At 40.1% G+C, this 15,945-nt stretch overlaps 1 protein-coding gene across 2 annotated transcripts in view; it reads right to left on the bottom strand.

Moving 5' to 3' along the window:
• Positions 1-15,945, bottom strand: part of LOC124146029 (amino acid transporter AVT3B-like) — a 40,559-nt gene that overhangs the window by 10,701 nt on the left and 13,913 nt on the right. Inside the window, exons 5-9 of one of the 2 annotated variants that reach the window (XM_046516069.2) lie at positions 12,197-12,262; positions 11,371-11,437; positions 8,992-9,072; positions 8,279-8,356; positions 1,043-1,102 (exon numbers count right to left, since the gene is read on the bottom strand). In XM_046516069.2, coding sequence (XP_046372025.2) covers positions 1,043-1,102; positions 8,279-8,356; positions 8,992-9,072; positions 11,371-11,437; positions 12,197-12,262 — 352 coding nt within the window. The remainder of the gene's footprint in view (positions 1-1,042; positions 1,103-8,278; positions 8,357-8,991; positions 9,073-11,370; positions 11,438-12,196; positions 12,263-15,945) is intronic. The other variant, XM_046516070.2, reaches the window with a different exon arrangement.

Below are 15,945 nucleotides of genomic sequence, written 5' to 3' on the forward strand. Positions count from 1 at the left end.
GTTCAAAACCCTGTAGAATAACAAGACATTACATAGTTAGCCAGTGAATCTATTTCCTGTATTTCTTACAGATCTCTATCGCGAGTGCAGGCATCACACACACATCAACTCCAGTAAAAGGGTGCTACACCTGGCTTATTGTTGACTAGACATCTTAGGAGTTAGGAGACATGTCACACACTTGGAGAAGCACACAAACAGATACAAATTAGAAGTCATCTGAATCAGCATTTCAAGCAGAATTATCTGTCTCCTCATTGGTCTAAAATACCTATTAGACTGGAGTGAGTGAGTGAGTGAGTTGTGTTTAACGCCGCTTTTAACAGTTTTCCAGTCATATCACGGCGTGTCAGCTTAATGTGGGAGGAAAGCCCCAAGTGATGCAGGTCTTAGACGTTTACCACTTCGGTGAAACCCACGAGCACGTGTATGATGCTGACAAACCTAGAAACATTATCGGGGCGAACCGGGATTCGAACCCACAATCATAGGTTTCTGGCGTGCCCAAGGGACGCAACTCTGCACAGTGTATTGAGGCGCCTTAGACAACTGGGCCACCCGTGCCCTCCCATTAGACTGGAACCAAGAGAGCAAAAATATCATGAAAATATTGAATACCCAAACTATTAATACGCAACTTTTGAACTGATTGAGTATTTAATCATGTAACCTGGATCCCTGGGTAACCATGCAAACGGATCATCAAAACTAACCATGCTAGTTACTAGATACTCTACAAACAACTAACAACATGCATCTAACTCTCGTCAACAAAATGGTGTAAGCAAACAATTAAAAATCTAATGTGCACATTGTTACATTCTACACAGCTAATGCATAAAAAAATATGTATGTTAACGAAAGCGTGACTCTGAGAATCTACAACCATCAACATACTTCACAATGATGCAGCTCTGTTGGGAGTCCTACACTAAAGTGCTTTCCCAACACCTTTGCTTCTGGGCTCTGACCAGTTAGTATGGTGAGGAGTTACCTCCGCCTAACATAACCCGACACCTTGGTCACAAGGGGGATATTTTACCTGAAGACCTCATCAAGACATTTATGAGATGGAACCATATGCCCAGCCTCATTACAGTATCTGCAAATAGGACCTGGGCATTATAGGCAATTGTTAAGGAAATCCTGTTTTCAAAATACAGTTGGCGTCTATTGTTAAGTTTTAGATGTCGTTTAACACCACACTCAGCAATATTCCAGCTACATGCTGTAAATAATTTAGACTGGACCATCAGTTTGTTTTTTAACGCAGCACTCAGCGACATATATGGCAGCAATCTGTAAATGATCCAGTCTGGACCAGACAATCAAGTGACTTACATTATGAGCATCGATCTAGGCAATTGGGATACGATGACATGCATCAACATGATCAACCCAGTCTGCGACCCTGACCACTCGATCCCGTTAGTCGCCCCTTACGACAAGCATAGTTGCCTCTTACGGCAAGCATGGGTTGCTGAAAACATATTCTACCCAGATCTTCAGAGTACGATGACACATATGACACAGAGTCTAACCACCTGATCTATTTAGTAGCATCTTACAGCCAGCAAAGGGTTTTTATGAGTGAGTGAGTGAGTGAGTGAGTGAGTGAGTGAGTGAGTGAGTGAGTGAGTGAGTGAGTGAGTGAGTGAGTGAGTGAGTGAGTGAGTGAGTGAGTGAGTGAGTTTGGTTTTACGCCGCTTTTAGCAATATTCCAGCAATATCACGGCGGGGGACACCAGAAATGGGCTTCACACATTGTACCAATGTCGGAATTCGAACCCGGGTCTTCGGCGTGACGAGAGAACGCTTTAACCACTAGGCTACCGACTGCCCCGGTTCCTTATGGACTTTTCTATCCCAGAATACCCACAGATTCCATTGTTAAGTGCATAGAAAATTTTAACTACAACATAAACTCTGCATCACTTCTCTGCAGCTCAGAGTGAGTGAATCTTGTGTAATACAATAGTAAGCAATTTAGTCAACAAAAAATCAAAACCAGTGATTGAAAGCATGAGCAATGATCCAAGCAAGCTGGGAAGGACACTCAACTAGACAGATCCAGTGAATCCCCCCCGAGCTTGTACCCATGTAAGGAATCACCTGACTATCTTGCTGACTCAGTAACTTCTCACAACTCCAAGTACTAAGCTACATGAGACAGCAGTGTTTGTCACCCATGTTTTGTTCAGCAGAAATATGGTGAGGAGAGGTGAAATGGGGTTCAAAGTCACGTCCAAGATTATCGCACTTATATAGCAATAAGCATGCATGTGTGTATGGCTGCTTGCTCTATGTCTGGACTATTGCCAATTTTATAGTTCTAGCAAGCTGAGATACTTGTATACCCCACTCAGACATAGAATACTGACTCCAAGCTGACCAGTCCTTGTTTTAGACCCTTAATGCCAAGCGCAAGACGGGGTAACAACAAGTACCATCTTAACGTCTTTTGGAATGACGCGTCTGGGGATCGAACTTCAGAACTTCCACTCTCCGGGGCAGTCGCAGAAATATGGAAATGTGGATTGCTTACCAATGCCTGACCTCATCTTGTGTTACAATATACGATTACCATATATATCTTGGGATCTTCCGTCTTACATGAAAACACCCAATGCAAAAAATTATCATACAAATCTTACAGAAGGTCACAAAACAAAACAAAAGTAAAATGTGAAAATACTGGATAACAAATTGGCTGTGTATTAGGGCTGTATATTGGCAAAAAATATTGTATTGTAATATATTGCAATATGTATTGTGATATATTGGGAGCTATTTACTTATTTAAGGCCCAACCCTGATCTCCCCCTCTTGTTTACATTGATGCTGGAGGAGGTGAGGTGAAATTGGGTTTAACGTCGCCTCCAAGATTATTGCACTTATATAGGGACGCGCATGCACGTGTGTGTGTGTGGCTGCTTGTACTAGTCCGGACTGATGCCGATTTATAGTGCTAACCCACTGAGATACTATGCCGCAGTTTAACATGAATGCCCCACTCAGACACGGTATACTGACTCTGAGCCGACCAGTCCTTGTTTTAGCCCCTTAATGCCGAGCGCCAGACAGGGTAACAACAAGTACCATCTTTTAACGTCTTTTGGTATGACGCGGCCGGGATCAAACCCCTGACCTTCTGCTCTCCGGGCGGACGCTCTACCACTAGACCACGGAGGCGGTCTCATGCTGGAGGAGACACAGTGAAGCATGTTATAGATGTTTACTGCTTTGATGAAGTCCATGAACCCTGGTGTGGTTGTAACAAATCGTAGACTATAACCAGGGTGCCGTTGTACAAAGCGATCATAGCGCTAAGGTGATCGTAACTCCCGTACCATAACATAGACTTACGACAGTAGCGCTAAGGTTGTTTTGTACAACGGCACCCAAGATGTATCTTTCACTTTCAACCTCAAACTATCAAATTAAATTTTAGCATGACTGAAGGATGCAACTGGGCATAACGACCTACGATGTCATGGACAGCAGACCCATCTGTTCACAACGACGTTTAAAGCTATGTCATCAATATCATCTTTACAAAACAATTACGTCTTCTTTGCAAATTCATATCTGGAAGAACCTGCTGAAAACTAACAGAATTTTCACACAATGACTCTCTTAAACAAACCCTTAAGACTCAACCCTCTGAAACAAGCTTTGATCACCCTATGGGATGAGTTTTCTGTTAAATAAAAGAGCAACAAAAACTGTTTAAGACAACTGAAAAGAGTAGATATAATCCTGAATAAAGTGATCCGTGGATATATTGTGAGATGTGCATTAAATTGAAAATAATTAAAACCATGTACACAAAGCATAATGCAAAGAATGAATACATAACACTGAACAACAGCGTTTAGGTATCCTGGAAAGAATGGTTACTAGAGTTGGAAAACTGAAGGAAGGACTCATCTGCCACACTTCAAATGAATATTTCAAATGAGTTGAGGACACTTGAGAACAATTCAAAGTCCACAGTGAGCTGATTGCGGTTTGGTTAACTGTATTCAGTCCTATCAAGGCAAATCAGCTTGTCGTAGTGAAACAAATGGCAAAGGTGCTGCTGGCAAACTAAGAATAATAATTCGAAACAACAACTAGCCTAAGGGACATAACTCTGTAAATCAAGTTGAAGCAAATTATCTAAGCAAAATGGGCAAAAAGTGTTCTTAAATTTAGTATATTGTTTTAGCCCCTTAATGCCAAGCGCCAGGCAAGGTAACAACAAGTACCATCCTTCAACATCTTTTGGTATAATGAGGGCGGGAATCAAACCCGGACCTTCCGCTCCCTGGGCGGATGCTCTACCACTAGAGGAAGTCTAGTTTAAAAAGAGACTTGGGATTTCAGGTTTGTGCTTGAATTCCTACAGTTCAGCAACAGATTCATGTTGGGTTCCCTGAGTAGCCATGGTAACCTTTTAGAGTTAATAAGAGTAGCATGCCTGTCCGGTTTAACCAATCATTCTTATCAAGAGAATCGTTATTTTAGCATTGTCAGGAAATCATATATTTTTTAAATCATCATTTATCTTTCTTTTTTTCAAAATCAGGGTGAAATCAATTTGGAGATCGTAATACAAGTAAAAATGATCGGGCCTAAGTGGTTCATTTAAAAATGGGTGACTAACAGCGAAAACATAATTAACTTCCATTAGCATTATGCAGTAGACACATGACAAATCCGAGTACTGATATACATGTATCACAACACATTCTATACACTAGGGTCCTGTATCAATGTGTCCATTTAGATGTCACTTCTCTACACATGACTAATCCAAGTACTGATATATCACAACACATTCTATACACTAGGGTCCTGTATCAATGTGTCCATTTAGATGTCACTTTTATACAGCTGACAGTGGGTTTCACTGCTCCTATTGTTTGCAATATGATACTCCAAAGTTCACTGTTCCCCTATATATGAACCTTCGGGTACCTTGTTTCTGGGCTGGTCCACCCATCAACTCACATGAAATGTCTTTACCCTGTAACAAGGATTTGGTAATCCAGAAATTTGTTGGTTCTCAGGCACCACCCACATCATCATAAAGTTTGCCGCATGTTTCTTTTTTTTTTTCATTTTTTTTACAGTAGTCAAATACTGTATTCCGGTATCATACTCATCAAGGACTACATGTATGTAGGGAGGCCTTTTCCCAGGTTGATTGTACACATTTGTTTATTGATTACACAACTGTTTATTGGTTACATACCAGTTTGAACACACACCCACCCCACCCCACCCCAAAAAAGAAGACACTGCCCTCCCACACTATATTTTCAAAAACGATTGCCTGAGAACCAATTTTTTAATGTTTTAAGCCTTATACTCAAGGACCAACCTGTAGGTCCCGTGACCAAATCATGGAAACAAAGGTTTAAAGTGTTTTTGAGTTTCCTGATGTATACTGAACAATTTTGACTTGGGCTGCCTGGTTGAAAATCCCAGGCATTTTGGGGAAGGGTCAACAAAGGTCAAACAGGGGTCAAAATTCAAAATTGTGTCGATATGCATATCAAATTACTCGTCCAGTCATAAGGAACCTAGAAATATATAGTTTGTTATACTTCCGACCTTAAATGGGGGAGCTATGGCCAAAAACGTTGAAAGGTCAACGCACTTTTGGCAGTCGGTGAAGTTCACAAACACAGTTAACATTGTCCGATAGTCATGATTTTAGTGTCTAATAATATATTTTCTGACATGTCAAATTCAACCAAGCAACTTTTAAAAGTAAAAAGGGTTACCTTGACCTTGAAAATCACGGGACCTACAGGTTGGTCTTAATTGGTCATAAGTATTAATGAAGACAATTCAACAGTCTGATCGTTTGTTTGTTGCTTAATGTTGCACTCAGCAATATAACATCCATTTGATGGCCGTAAATAATCTTGTCTGGACCATACAATCCAATGAGTGACATGATGAGCATCGATCTACGTAACTGGGATACGATGTGTTTACAGAGAACGTAAGTTTGATTACCCGATCCCGTTAGTCGCCTCTTATGTGTTGATGAGGAGGCAGAGGATGGGTCAGTCTGGATTAAAAGGGTTTCACTGTTCAGTTGGTGAGTCAACATGGTGAAACGTTGATCAGTATTCCAGGATTATCATGGCAGAGGACAGCAACAACAGGTTTCACAAAATATACCCATGAGGGTAAATGAAGCTGTTGTCTTTAGCAGGATGAGTGAATATTTTAACCACAAGGGTACCCCACTGCCCTACACCCATAGAAGAAAGAAATTCAAAATAATCCCAACCAAAGATATGCAAGTGTATGACAAGAGGATAGTGAGACTCCAGTGAAATGAAAACTGTAATACACCCAGCCTGAATGTCGGTTACAAGGGTACATGGACAACAACAGCCTAGTCCAAGGGAGATAATTCTGTAGTATACCTAGTGTTACAATGTAGCAGGAACTCGAAAGTGACATAGCATCTACAGAACAAACAATGACAACTACAGTGCACGCTCACAGACCTTGGTGAAAGGTACTGAAATCACACTAGAAATTATACAACTTAATAAATAAATACTTGTTAGAATATTTAATTTAAACATGAAATAAATGTCTTGTAGGAATGCTGTCTTAAAATCAATGGCGATGATTTTTCATTAAGTGGCAGTTGAATCAATACTCTCGAACACTACTCTGCTCTGGTGATCACAAAAACTTTTCAATGACATACATTTAACGTGTCAAACCTTTTCCCACAGATTGATTCAAATGAATTGAACATACATTAAACATGATAATTACATAGAGACACACAATGTACAGATTGTTAACTTTAGTATTCTTAATTCTCAATGTTTCAAGGCTACTTCTTGAGCCATCTTGCTTCATGATCAGGTGAATGATGAGTTAATCCCCTGAACAAAGGGCAAACAGTATCTCCAAATGTACCCATATATCGTGTGTCTCTGTGCATCTGCAATATTCAACTCTATCAAAGATATGTTAAATAGGTGCTGCAATAAGAAAATTCTTTCAGCTGAGTCATAGTTGAAGACCTGTGTATCTGTCAATTATCCAAGAATTCGTTGCAGCCACAGCAATTTCCCGTCTAGATTAACAATCATGTCTATGAAAGAATCTTTAATAATTGTATCAGCAATTTCGACTTTGATTTTATCTGTTTCATGTTTTATGCCGTAGTCAGCAATATTCCAGTAATATGATGGCCTCTGAATAATCAAGTCTGGACCAGACAAACCAGTGTTTGATATTCTGAGCAATGTCTGGGTATAATCCCAGTCAACAAGCTCAACCACCAGATCCATTTAATCGCCTGTTATGACAGGTTGCTGGGGACCTTTTCCGAACTGGTATCCCCAAGGGCGTCTACATCAGGACGGGGCCCACTGAATGATACAGTCCAGGGGGGACTCCATTTTAATCACTGGAAGTAATTCAATACACACAACATATGTACTTGTCAGCCTCCATACAAGCTGTCTTATTATATCCTTGATCAGGGCTACTCAGTGTCTGTCATCAGCCATGACAATGTATCAGTGTAGTGGGTCCACATTCAAAGCTATCTTCCCTATAACCACTACAGGTAAGGCTTATTTTAATCTATCTTGAATACCACCAAAAATAAAGAAATGAAAACATTTAAAAAACAAAACAGAAAAAAAGAGTTCACTGTTTGTAAGAATTTTTCCATACAAACATTTCTAAACTGATTGGAAATGCTCTTATTTCAGTCAAAGAAAACCAGGTGAAAAAACATTTACCAATGAATACTGTTAAACTATGAATTCATCAAAGCAGAAAATATAGCATGTACTTTTTTTCATGTTAGTTTAAAAAATCATGAAAATCCATTAACCCAAGGAAAGGGTATGGGGACAAAACACTTCAGTGTACCAGCGTAATAATTAGTCAACAACTTTGAAACATCTTTACACACAAGAACAGTCACTTTGTGTCCTGTAAAACTTCTAGACAAGCAATAAAGTAATTAATTTACAAGTAGAAAAACTAAATAAATAAAGCAGTGTTAGTTTTCAAAATTACAGAAAGAGCAAAAAGTTGCAGGCAGTTAGTAGTTCATAATCTGTTCATTCACAAATTAAATATTCCTTCAATATATTTTTCAGTCAGTAATTCTAGGTTATGTCTCTAGCGCTGGCTCTATGTAACATACAGTGACACATGTGGTTTCTTCTAATGTTACTTCTAGACAAGACGACCATGCTACTTGCAGAGGATGAGGAAGATGGTGAATACTCACTCAATATTGTTGAGATGTTCAAAGTCAAACCAGAACACTACTGCAAACGCCATTAGATTAGAGCACTGTGCCATCAAGCTGAAAAGAGACACATATTTGTACATTAGGAAAGCAATGATTTTTATAATCAACTCACTTGTTAAACACTTGCAGAAAATACTTCATTGTTATTGAGATATACCATGTTTAGACGTTTGAGCAATACACCAGCCACACCATGGTGTGGGATAGAAAGACTGGTCTTCACTCACTGTATCCACGTGGGTAATCAAGTCTGGAAGATGATTAAAAGCTTTACAGATGAGAATGTTTGTTTGTTTGTTGTTTAACGCCGCACTCAGCAATATTCCAGCAATATGATGGGGGTCCGTAAATAATCAAGTCTGGAAGATGATTTAAAACATAACAGATGAGAATGTTTGTTTGTTTGTTGTTTAACGCCGCACTCAGCAATATTCCAGCAATATGACGGGGGTCCGTAAATAATCAAGTCTGGAAGATGATTTAAAACATAACAGATGAGAATGTTTGTTTGTTTGTTGTTTAACGCCGCACTGAGCAATATTCCAGCAATACGACGGCGGTCCGTAAATAATCAAGTCTGGACCAGACAATCCAGTGATTGACATCATGACCATCTATCCACACAATAGGAATACAATGACATGCATCAAACTTATACACAGACAATGGCCTTCAACAAAGAGTCCCACCTAGATATGGAGAGGCTGGAGAGATGACGCAGCAAGGTGAGCAGGCATAGGGGCGGCAACAGTATCAGCAGCCAGTGACCTCTGCAACAGCAACAGCAACATCCAAAATTAAACATATTACAGCGATATAATATCTAGGGGTATCTTTTTTGTTCTGCCGATATGTACAAGACAGCATTTCCCCCAAAGCTTGTACCCATGATTTATGTGTGTGAATGATATACAGAAGAAAAGAAGTTATATTTTTGCGAACACAATTTCATAAAAAATATCCGAAAAATTATTCATGATCCCAACTTTTCTTTTGTTTGGTATACACAAGAAAGTACAGTACATCAGATACAAGAATTACTACATGTTGAATATTAAGAGATTCATCTGACCCAGTGAGTTGAATTCAAGTGAGCTTGATATAAACAGAAGCAATGTAAACATAACACACAGAGACAATAAAACCACACCATTAAATTTATGGCAATTCTCATATATCAACTCTGTTTAATGCGAGTCGACAACATCAGTCATGATTAATCTACCAGTCATATTTCATTACGTAGCATAATGGCTATACACACTGAGGGAAACAAATAATGAAACAGCTGTATACATGTGAGTGGGTTTAATGCCCCTTAGAACAGTACTTGAGCTCCACCACAGCGTGTCAGCTTCATGTGGGCGGTTAGACTCACCTGATGCATGTCAAGTTGGACATTTAATACTTCAGTGAAACCCAGGGGCATGGGTATGGTGCTGACAAATCTAGAAACATCATCAGGGTGACCCGGGGTTCAAACACATGATCATAGGTTTCTGGCAGGACTAAGGGACACAACTCTGCACAGCAAATTGTGATGCCAGTGATAGACACAGCCACTAGTCAGAGACTAGTGACTTCCTTGACAAGTTATTTTCCACAAAGCACTAGGTTGAAATGAGCTGCAGCTATAAGATTTTGTTTGTTTGTTGTTTGACGAAGCACTCAGCAATATTCCAGCTATATGACGGTGGTCCGTAAATAATCGAGTCTGGACCAGAAAATCCAGTGATTGACATCATGAGCATCGATCAACACAATTGGGATAAGATGCATCCATCAACCAAGTCAGCCAGCCTGAGCATCTGATCCCGTTTGTCGCCTCTTATGACAAGCATAGTCGCCTTTGATGGCAAGCATGGGCTGCTGAAGATCCAGCTATAAGCTGACTACTGTAAGTAAGTCTTGATATTGATGGAGCAGAGATAAATAAACCAGCGATTGCTGGTATGAGCAACAATTCATGTCATTGGGGAGCGATGACACGCTTTCAACCAAGTCACCATGCCTGATCTCCGGATACATAACTTAATAAAGCGCCAGGGTAGCACACACCAGGTGTTGAGACGGTATCCCGCTAGTGACCAGGTTGGTGTTCAACCTATGGATCAACAATGTTTATAGGTCAACACAGTGTTGTCACTACCCCTAGTGTACAGGACATTCACCCTGTGCCCCCCCCCCCCCCCCCCAAAACCCACTCATCCGTTGGTGGATGACCAGATAGTGGAAATATGAATATATACATACACCTGAAACACAAGCGCCAAAACGTGTGGTGTCACCCTGGGCAAGTGGCTTAGTTCAAGTGTGCCTCTGTTCAGCCAAAAGCACAGGGTTCTGACAGATTGAGGGTCATAATCAGAGAGATTCTGGGATTCAAAACCAAGCTCAGCAGATCCTGCTACAGCAAATGAAGCAAGGATCAACTACAAAGGAAGCATATTTGGTACCAGATTTTGTAAGTACCCCTCAGAACACCATCATTCATCATTGTAGGAACCAAATCTGAAACTGCCATTTCCGTGTGTGACTTGCTCTCTACTGCGAATTTCAGTAAATTGTTAAACATGCGAATAAAATATTTCATTGTGTTCACTGTGTTATCATCAGTATAGTCGTGATGAAACAATAGTTCAGATACAATTCTTCCGATCATTGTATCAAGTTATATTATTGGTAAATTTTTAACCATACCGGTAGATTGGGCGAAAATGTGTGTACAGCTGATTGCTGTTTGCTGCTTAGTATACGAGAAAATACACACAGTAATCTTAATCTTTGCAAATAAAACAATGCCTAGCAGAACAGGAAATACAATTTGAATGGTTAATCATCATGTCTAGTGAGTGATGTTTTACCTCAAATTTCAAATTTGTATTGATCAAGTTTTTTATCACCTCATTGCCGAGTGCTGGAGACAAGCACATTATTATTGCACATGCAAGGATTGTGTATGTTCAGGTGATGTGGTTCCTTCCAGATCGCTTCATAGATGGGGATATGTAAAGTAAGTCCTATGAAATCGGATGTGCTTGAAGTGTATTCTGGACATAGCTACTTACATCCTCATTCCCTTGAAGTAGTCGGAGAGGTTTTCTGATATGAAGATGAGGTAGGCACAACAGAATCCTGAAAAACATGGAGATGATAAATACCTCACGAACACAATCAGCTGACTTGTGGAGTGAACGGGAACTAATGGTGATCTGCGGCTTCAACTTACTGTCCACATTACCTAGCTAACCTGTCTGACACACTTATGACATTTAACCTGTCTGAGACACAGACAAACCTCATCTGTCTGAGTGAGTGAGTGAGTGAGTATGGTTTTACGCCGCTTTTAGCAATATTCCAGCAATATAACGGCGGGGGACACCAGAAATGGGCTTCACACATTGTACCCATGTCGGGGATCGAACCCGGGTCTTCGGCGTGACGAACGAACGCTTTAACCACTAGGCTACCCGACCGCCCCTCATCTGTCTGAGACACAGACAAACCTCATCTGTCTGAGACACAGACAAACCTCATCTGTCTGAGACACAGACAAACCTCACCTGTCTGAGACACAGACAAACCTCATCTGTCTGAGAGACACTGATAATACGTCATCTGTCTGAGACACAGACAAACCTCACCTGTCTGAGACACAGACAAACCTCATCTGTCTGAGAGACACTGATAATACGTCATCTGTCTGAGACACAGACAATACCTCATCTGTCTGAGACACAGACAAACCTCATCTGTGCAAGAGACACTGATAATATCTCACCTGTCTGAGACACACTCATGATATCTAACCTGACTGAGACACACAGACAATACCTCATCTGTCTGAGACACAGACAATACCTCATCTGTCTGAGACATACAGAAAAATCTCACCTGTCTGAGACACCACAATGGCCAGGTCCACCAGGAATCTTCCTGTGTGACCCAAAGCTTCATATCCTGCAACACAGAATGTAATTCACTAACAACAAATGTTTAAGCTACGTCAGTATTTTGTGGTTCAGAAACATTGTTCCTGTATTTGCGAAAATTTCAAGGCATGGTCACAAGGAAAAGATCTAATCAATGACCATTATCAAGAACTGGATCATACCATGGATGGTCAGGCCCACTAGAAACTACCATACACCAAATCCCATTACAGTTCGAAAAAACAGGAATAGTATCAGGCCACAAATATTTTTTTAATATGGTTGCCAACGTCTTAAACAAATTCAAGATTGGTTGGAAGGGCAATGACTCAACTTTTAGCCAGGTGAGCTACAAATGTTACATGACTCTCAACATATACAAAAGCAAAAAAAGATTGTTCTTTATTATCACAAGGGACATATGTTATCTGTCATTATATTTTTTAAATATAACATCACATAACAATAGCTCAGTTGAACCATCCGTTAACATTGCTACTGTTTGTACACATTAATCAGCAGCTTGATAGCCGATATACAGGTGAGCTAAGAACACTTATTGTTCCATGTTACTGTTTGTACACGTTCACCAGCAGCTTGATAGCCTATATACAGGTGAGCTAAGAACACTTATTGTTCCATGTTACTGTTTGTACACATTCACCAGCAGCTTGATAGCCTATATACAGGTGAGCTAAGAACACTTATTGTTCCATGTTACTGTTTGTACACATTCACCAGCAGCTTGATAGCCTATATACAGGTGAGCTAAGAACACTTATTGTTCCATGTTACTGTTTGTACACATTCACCAGCAGCTTGATGGCTGATATACAGGTGAGCTAAGAACACCAATTGACCCATGTTACTGTTTGTACACATTCACCAGCAGCTTGATAGCTGATATACAGTTGAGCTAAGAACACTAATTGACCCATGTTACTGTTTGTACACATTCACCAGCAGCTTGATAGCCTTACAGGTGAGCTAAGAACACTAATTGACCCATGTTACTGTTTTTACACATTCACCAGCAGCTTGATAGCCTTACAGGTGAGCTAAGAACACTAATTGACCCATGTTACTGTTTGTACACATTCACCAGCAGCTTGATAGCCTTACAGGTGAGCTAAGAACACTAATTGACCCATGTTACTGTTTGTACACATTCACCAGCAGCTTGATAGCCTTACAGGTGAGCTAAGAACACTAATTGACCCATGTTACTGTTTGTACACATTCACCAGCAGCTTGATAGCCGATATACAGGTGAGCTAAGAACACTAATTGACCCATGTTACTGTTTGTACACATTCACCAGCAGCTTGATAGCTGATATACAGTTGAGCTAAGAACCGATAAACAGTTTGTTGGAAATAAGTACCCATCATGCACATGTTACCCACTGTAAAACACACCTGTGCATTTCAATGTTAAGTATGCAACAATAGTATCATCATGATCATAACACCAGCCCTGTCATATTTCATGGCATCATCTCAATTTCATATTTTCCAACTGAGTGGTCATTTAATCATCAGCTACTTGTCGAGCTGATCATGCTGATAATTATCATCAAAATGACCACATAAAAATTTAACGGACAACAAAACTGTAATTGGCGAGGGCTGAATCGATAGTTGATTATGAACAGAAGGTACACAGGGCCAATGAAAATACTGAAGTTTGAAATCCTATCTAATTATCTGCCCCTGACAAAACAATATGTTAATGATGGCAAACATAAACTTTGAAACATCTGCAAGTGTCACCCTAGTCGTGGCAACAGTAAGAGAATTAGGAGAATAATGTCCTGTGTTTTCAAGTTAGGACTAAGTTACTTGTAGATTTAACCATGCTAAATTGATTTTGGAACTGAACATCCAGTTATCACAAGGAAAACTGAGTTACAATGGCCTACTTTTAAGCATAGCAGTGTTATGCCCCTTTTCTCTGTGCTTTTGTATATCTCTCTGTTGTGTTTTGAACTTGATAAAGTCATTTATCATGTTTATAACAAGTTGGTTTTTTTCATAAAAAATGTAACGTTATACATAGGCTTACAAATCCATTTATTATATCATAACGCCGTTCAAACATTAGGCAGTACTTGTTCACTTACAGTTTACATAAACCTATCAAATAGAAAATTATACTGTCACATAATACTTTTATTGTGTTCATCTGTGTACGATAAAAAGTGGTGAAATTTTATGTGTATTTTTTCGCATAAATTTTCAGACAACAATGAGCATGTTATGTTTGAAATTACATTTCCACCCTCTGACAGGAAATTGACTATCCTACAGCTCTGCATAATGTTATAGTTAGAGGTAGACCAGTGCTGTGCGACCGCTATACCTGCACAACTGAGTGGCACGTAGGGTAGAAACAAGTACTGTCTTTTAATGTCTTTAGGTATGAGTGAGTGAGTGAGTGAGTGAGTGAGTGAGTGAGTGAGTGAGTATGGTTTTACGCCGCTTTTAGCAATATTGAACCCATGTCGGGAATCGAACCCGGGTCTTCGGCGTGACGAGCGAACGCTTTAACCACTAGGCTACCCGACCGCCCTCTTTAGGTATGAGGCAGCCAGGGGATCGAACTGTCAATCTTTCACTCATCAGGCAGGCACTCTACACTAGATCACAGAGACGGTACTTTCAACATAACGCACACAGGAACATAATACACACAGAGAAATTTTAATCCTTGCATCAGTACAATTGGCACCTTTACCTTCCAATAGTGAGTGAGTGAGTTGGGTTTAACGCCCCTTTTAACAGTATTCCAGTTATATCCTGGCGTGTGAGCTTAATGTGGGAGGAAAGCCTGAAGTGATGCAGGTCTTAGACGTTTACCACTTCGGTGAAACCCACGAGCACGGGTATGGTGCTGACAAACCTAGAAACATAGTCGGGGTGAACCAGGATTCGAACCCACAATCATAGGTTTCTGGCACGCCCAAGGGACGCAACTCTGCACAGCGAAACGTGGCGCCTTAGACTGGGCCACCCGTGCCCCCTCCTTCCAATAGAGTACATGGTGTAGCTGTGCTTGTTTGTTTGGTGGTGGTGAGAGTAGCCTTTGGACTATATCATATTTCGCTGTCCCTCACCACCATAGGTAACATTTTTTCATGCCCCCTCAAAATCCAAAATCCCCCCCCCCCCCCCCACAACACCAACTTATAACTTTTATATTTAAAAAAAACATGTCATTTTTATGCATACTCAACAGCTCATGTGTGCATTTTACACATGAAAAGAACCTGTCCTAAAAACCTTTTGACTTTTTACTGGACACTCGGGATAGTAAATAAATATTGTTCATCAGTTAGGGACTTGTTAAGATATATCACAAGTTCAACACGAGTTGCAAATATATTATAGCAACATGGTTTCTGAACCATTGCATGTACATCATGTTTGCATTAATTTACAAATTAAATTTCAGTGATGTGTTTAATGTGTGGTACAACAAATGGTGCAAAGAGTGTATTTTGCATATTCAATGTTCATGAAGTAATAGTTTCAACTGTTTGACGACAGATGCGAGGAAAACATAACTATACCGATCGGGCTACCACAAAAATGCTCCACTAGTCTGACAGCCTGTTGTACTCGATTCAGGCTTTGGACTAATGGCTAATGACTTTGAAAATATGTTACTTGTGCTAAAAGTGCTGTCAAACATCATAGTGTTCATCACTAT

Source organism: Haliotis rufescens, unplaced genomic scaffold (genome assembly GCF_023055435.1).
Source record: "Haliotis rufescens isolate VD_foot unplaced genomic scaffold, xgHalRufe1.0.p SCAF_7, whole genome shotgun sequence".
Lineage (NCBI taxonomy): Eukaryota > Metazoa > Mollusca > Gastropoda > Lepetellida > Haliotidae > Haliotis > Haliotis rufescens.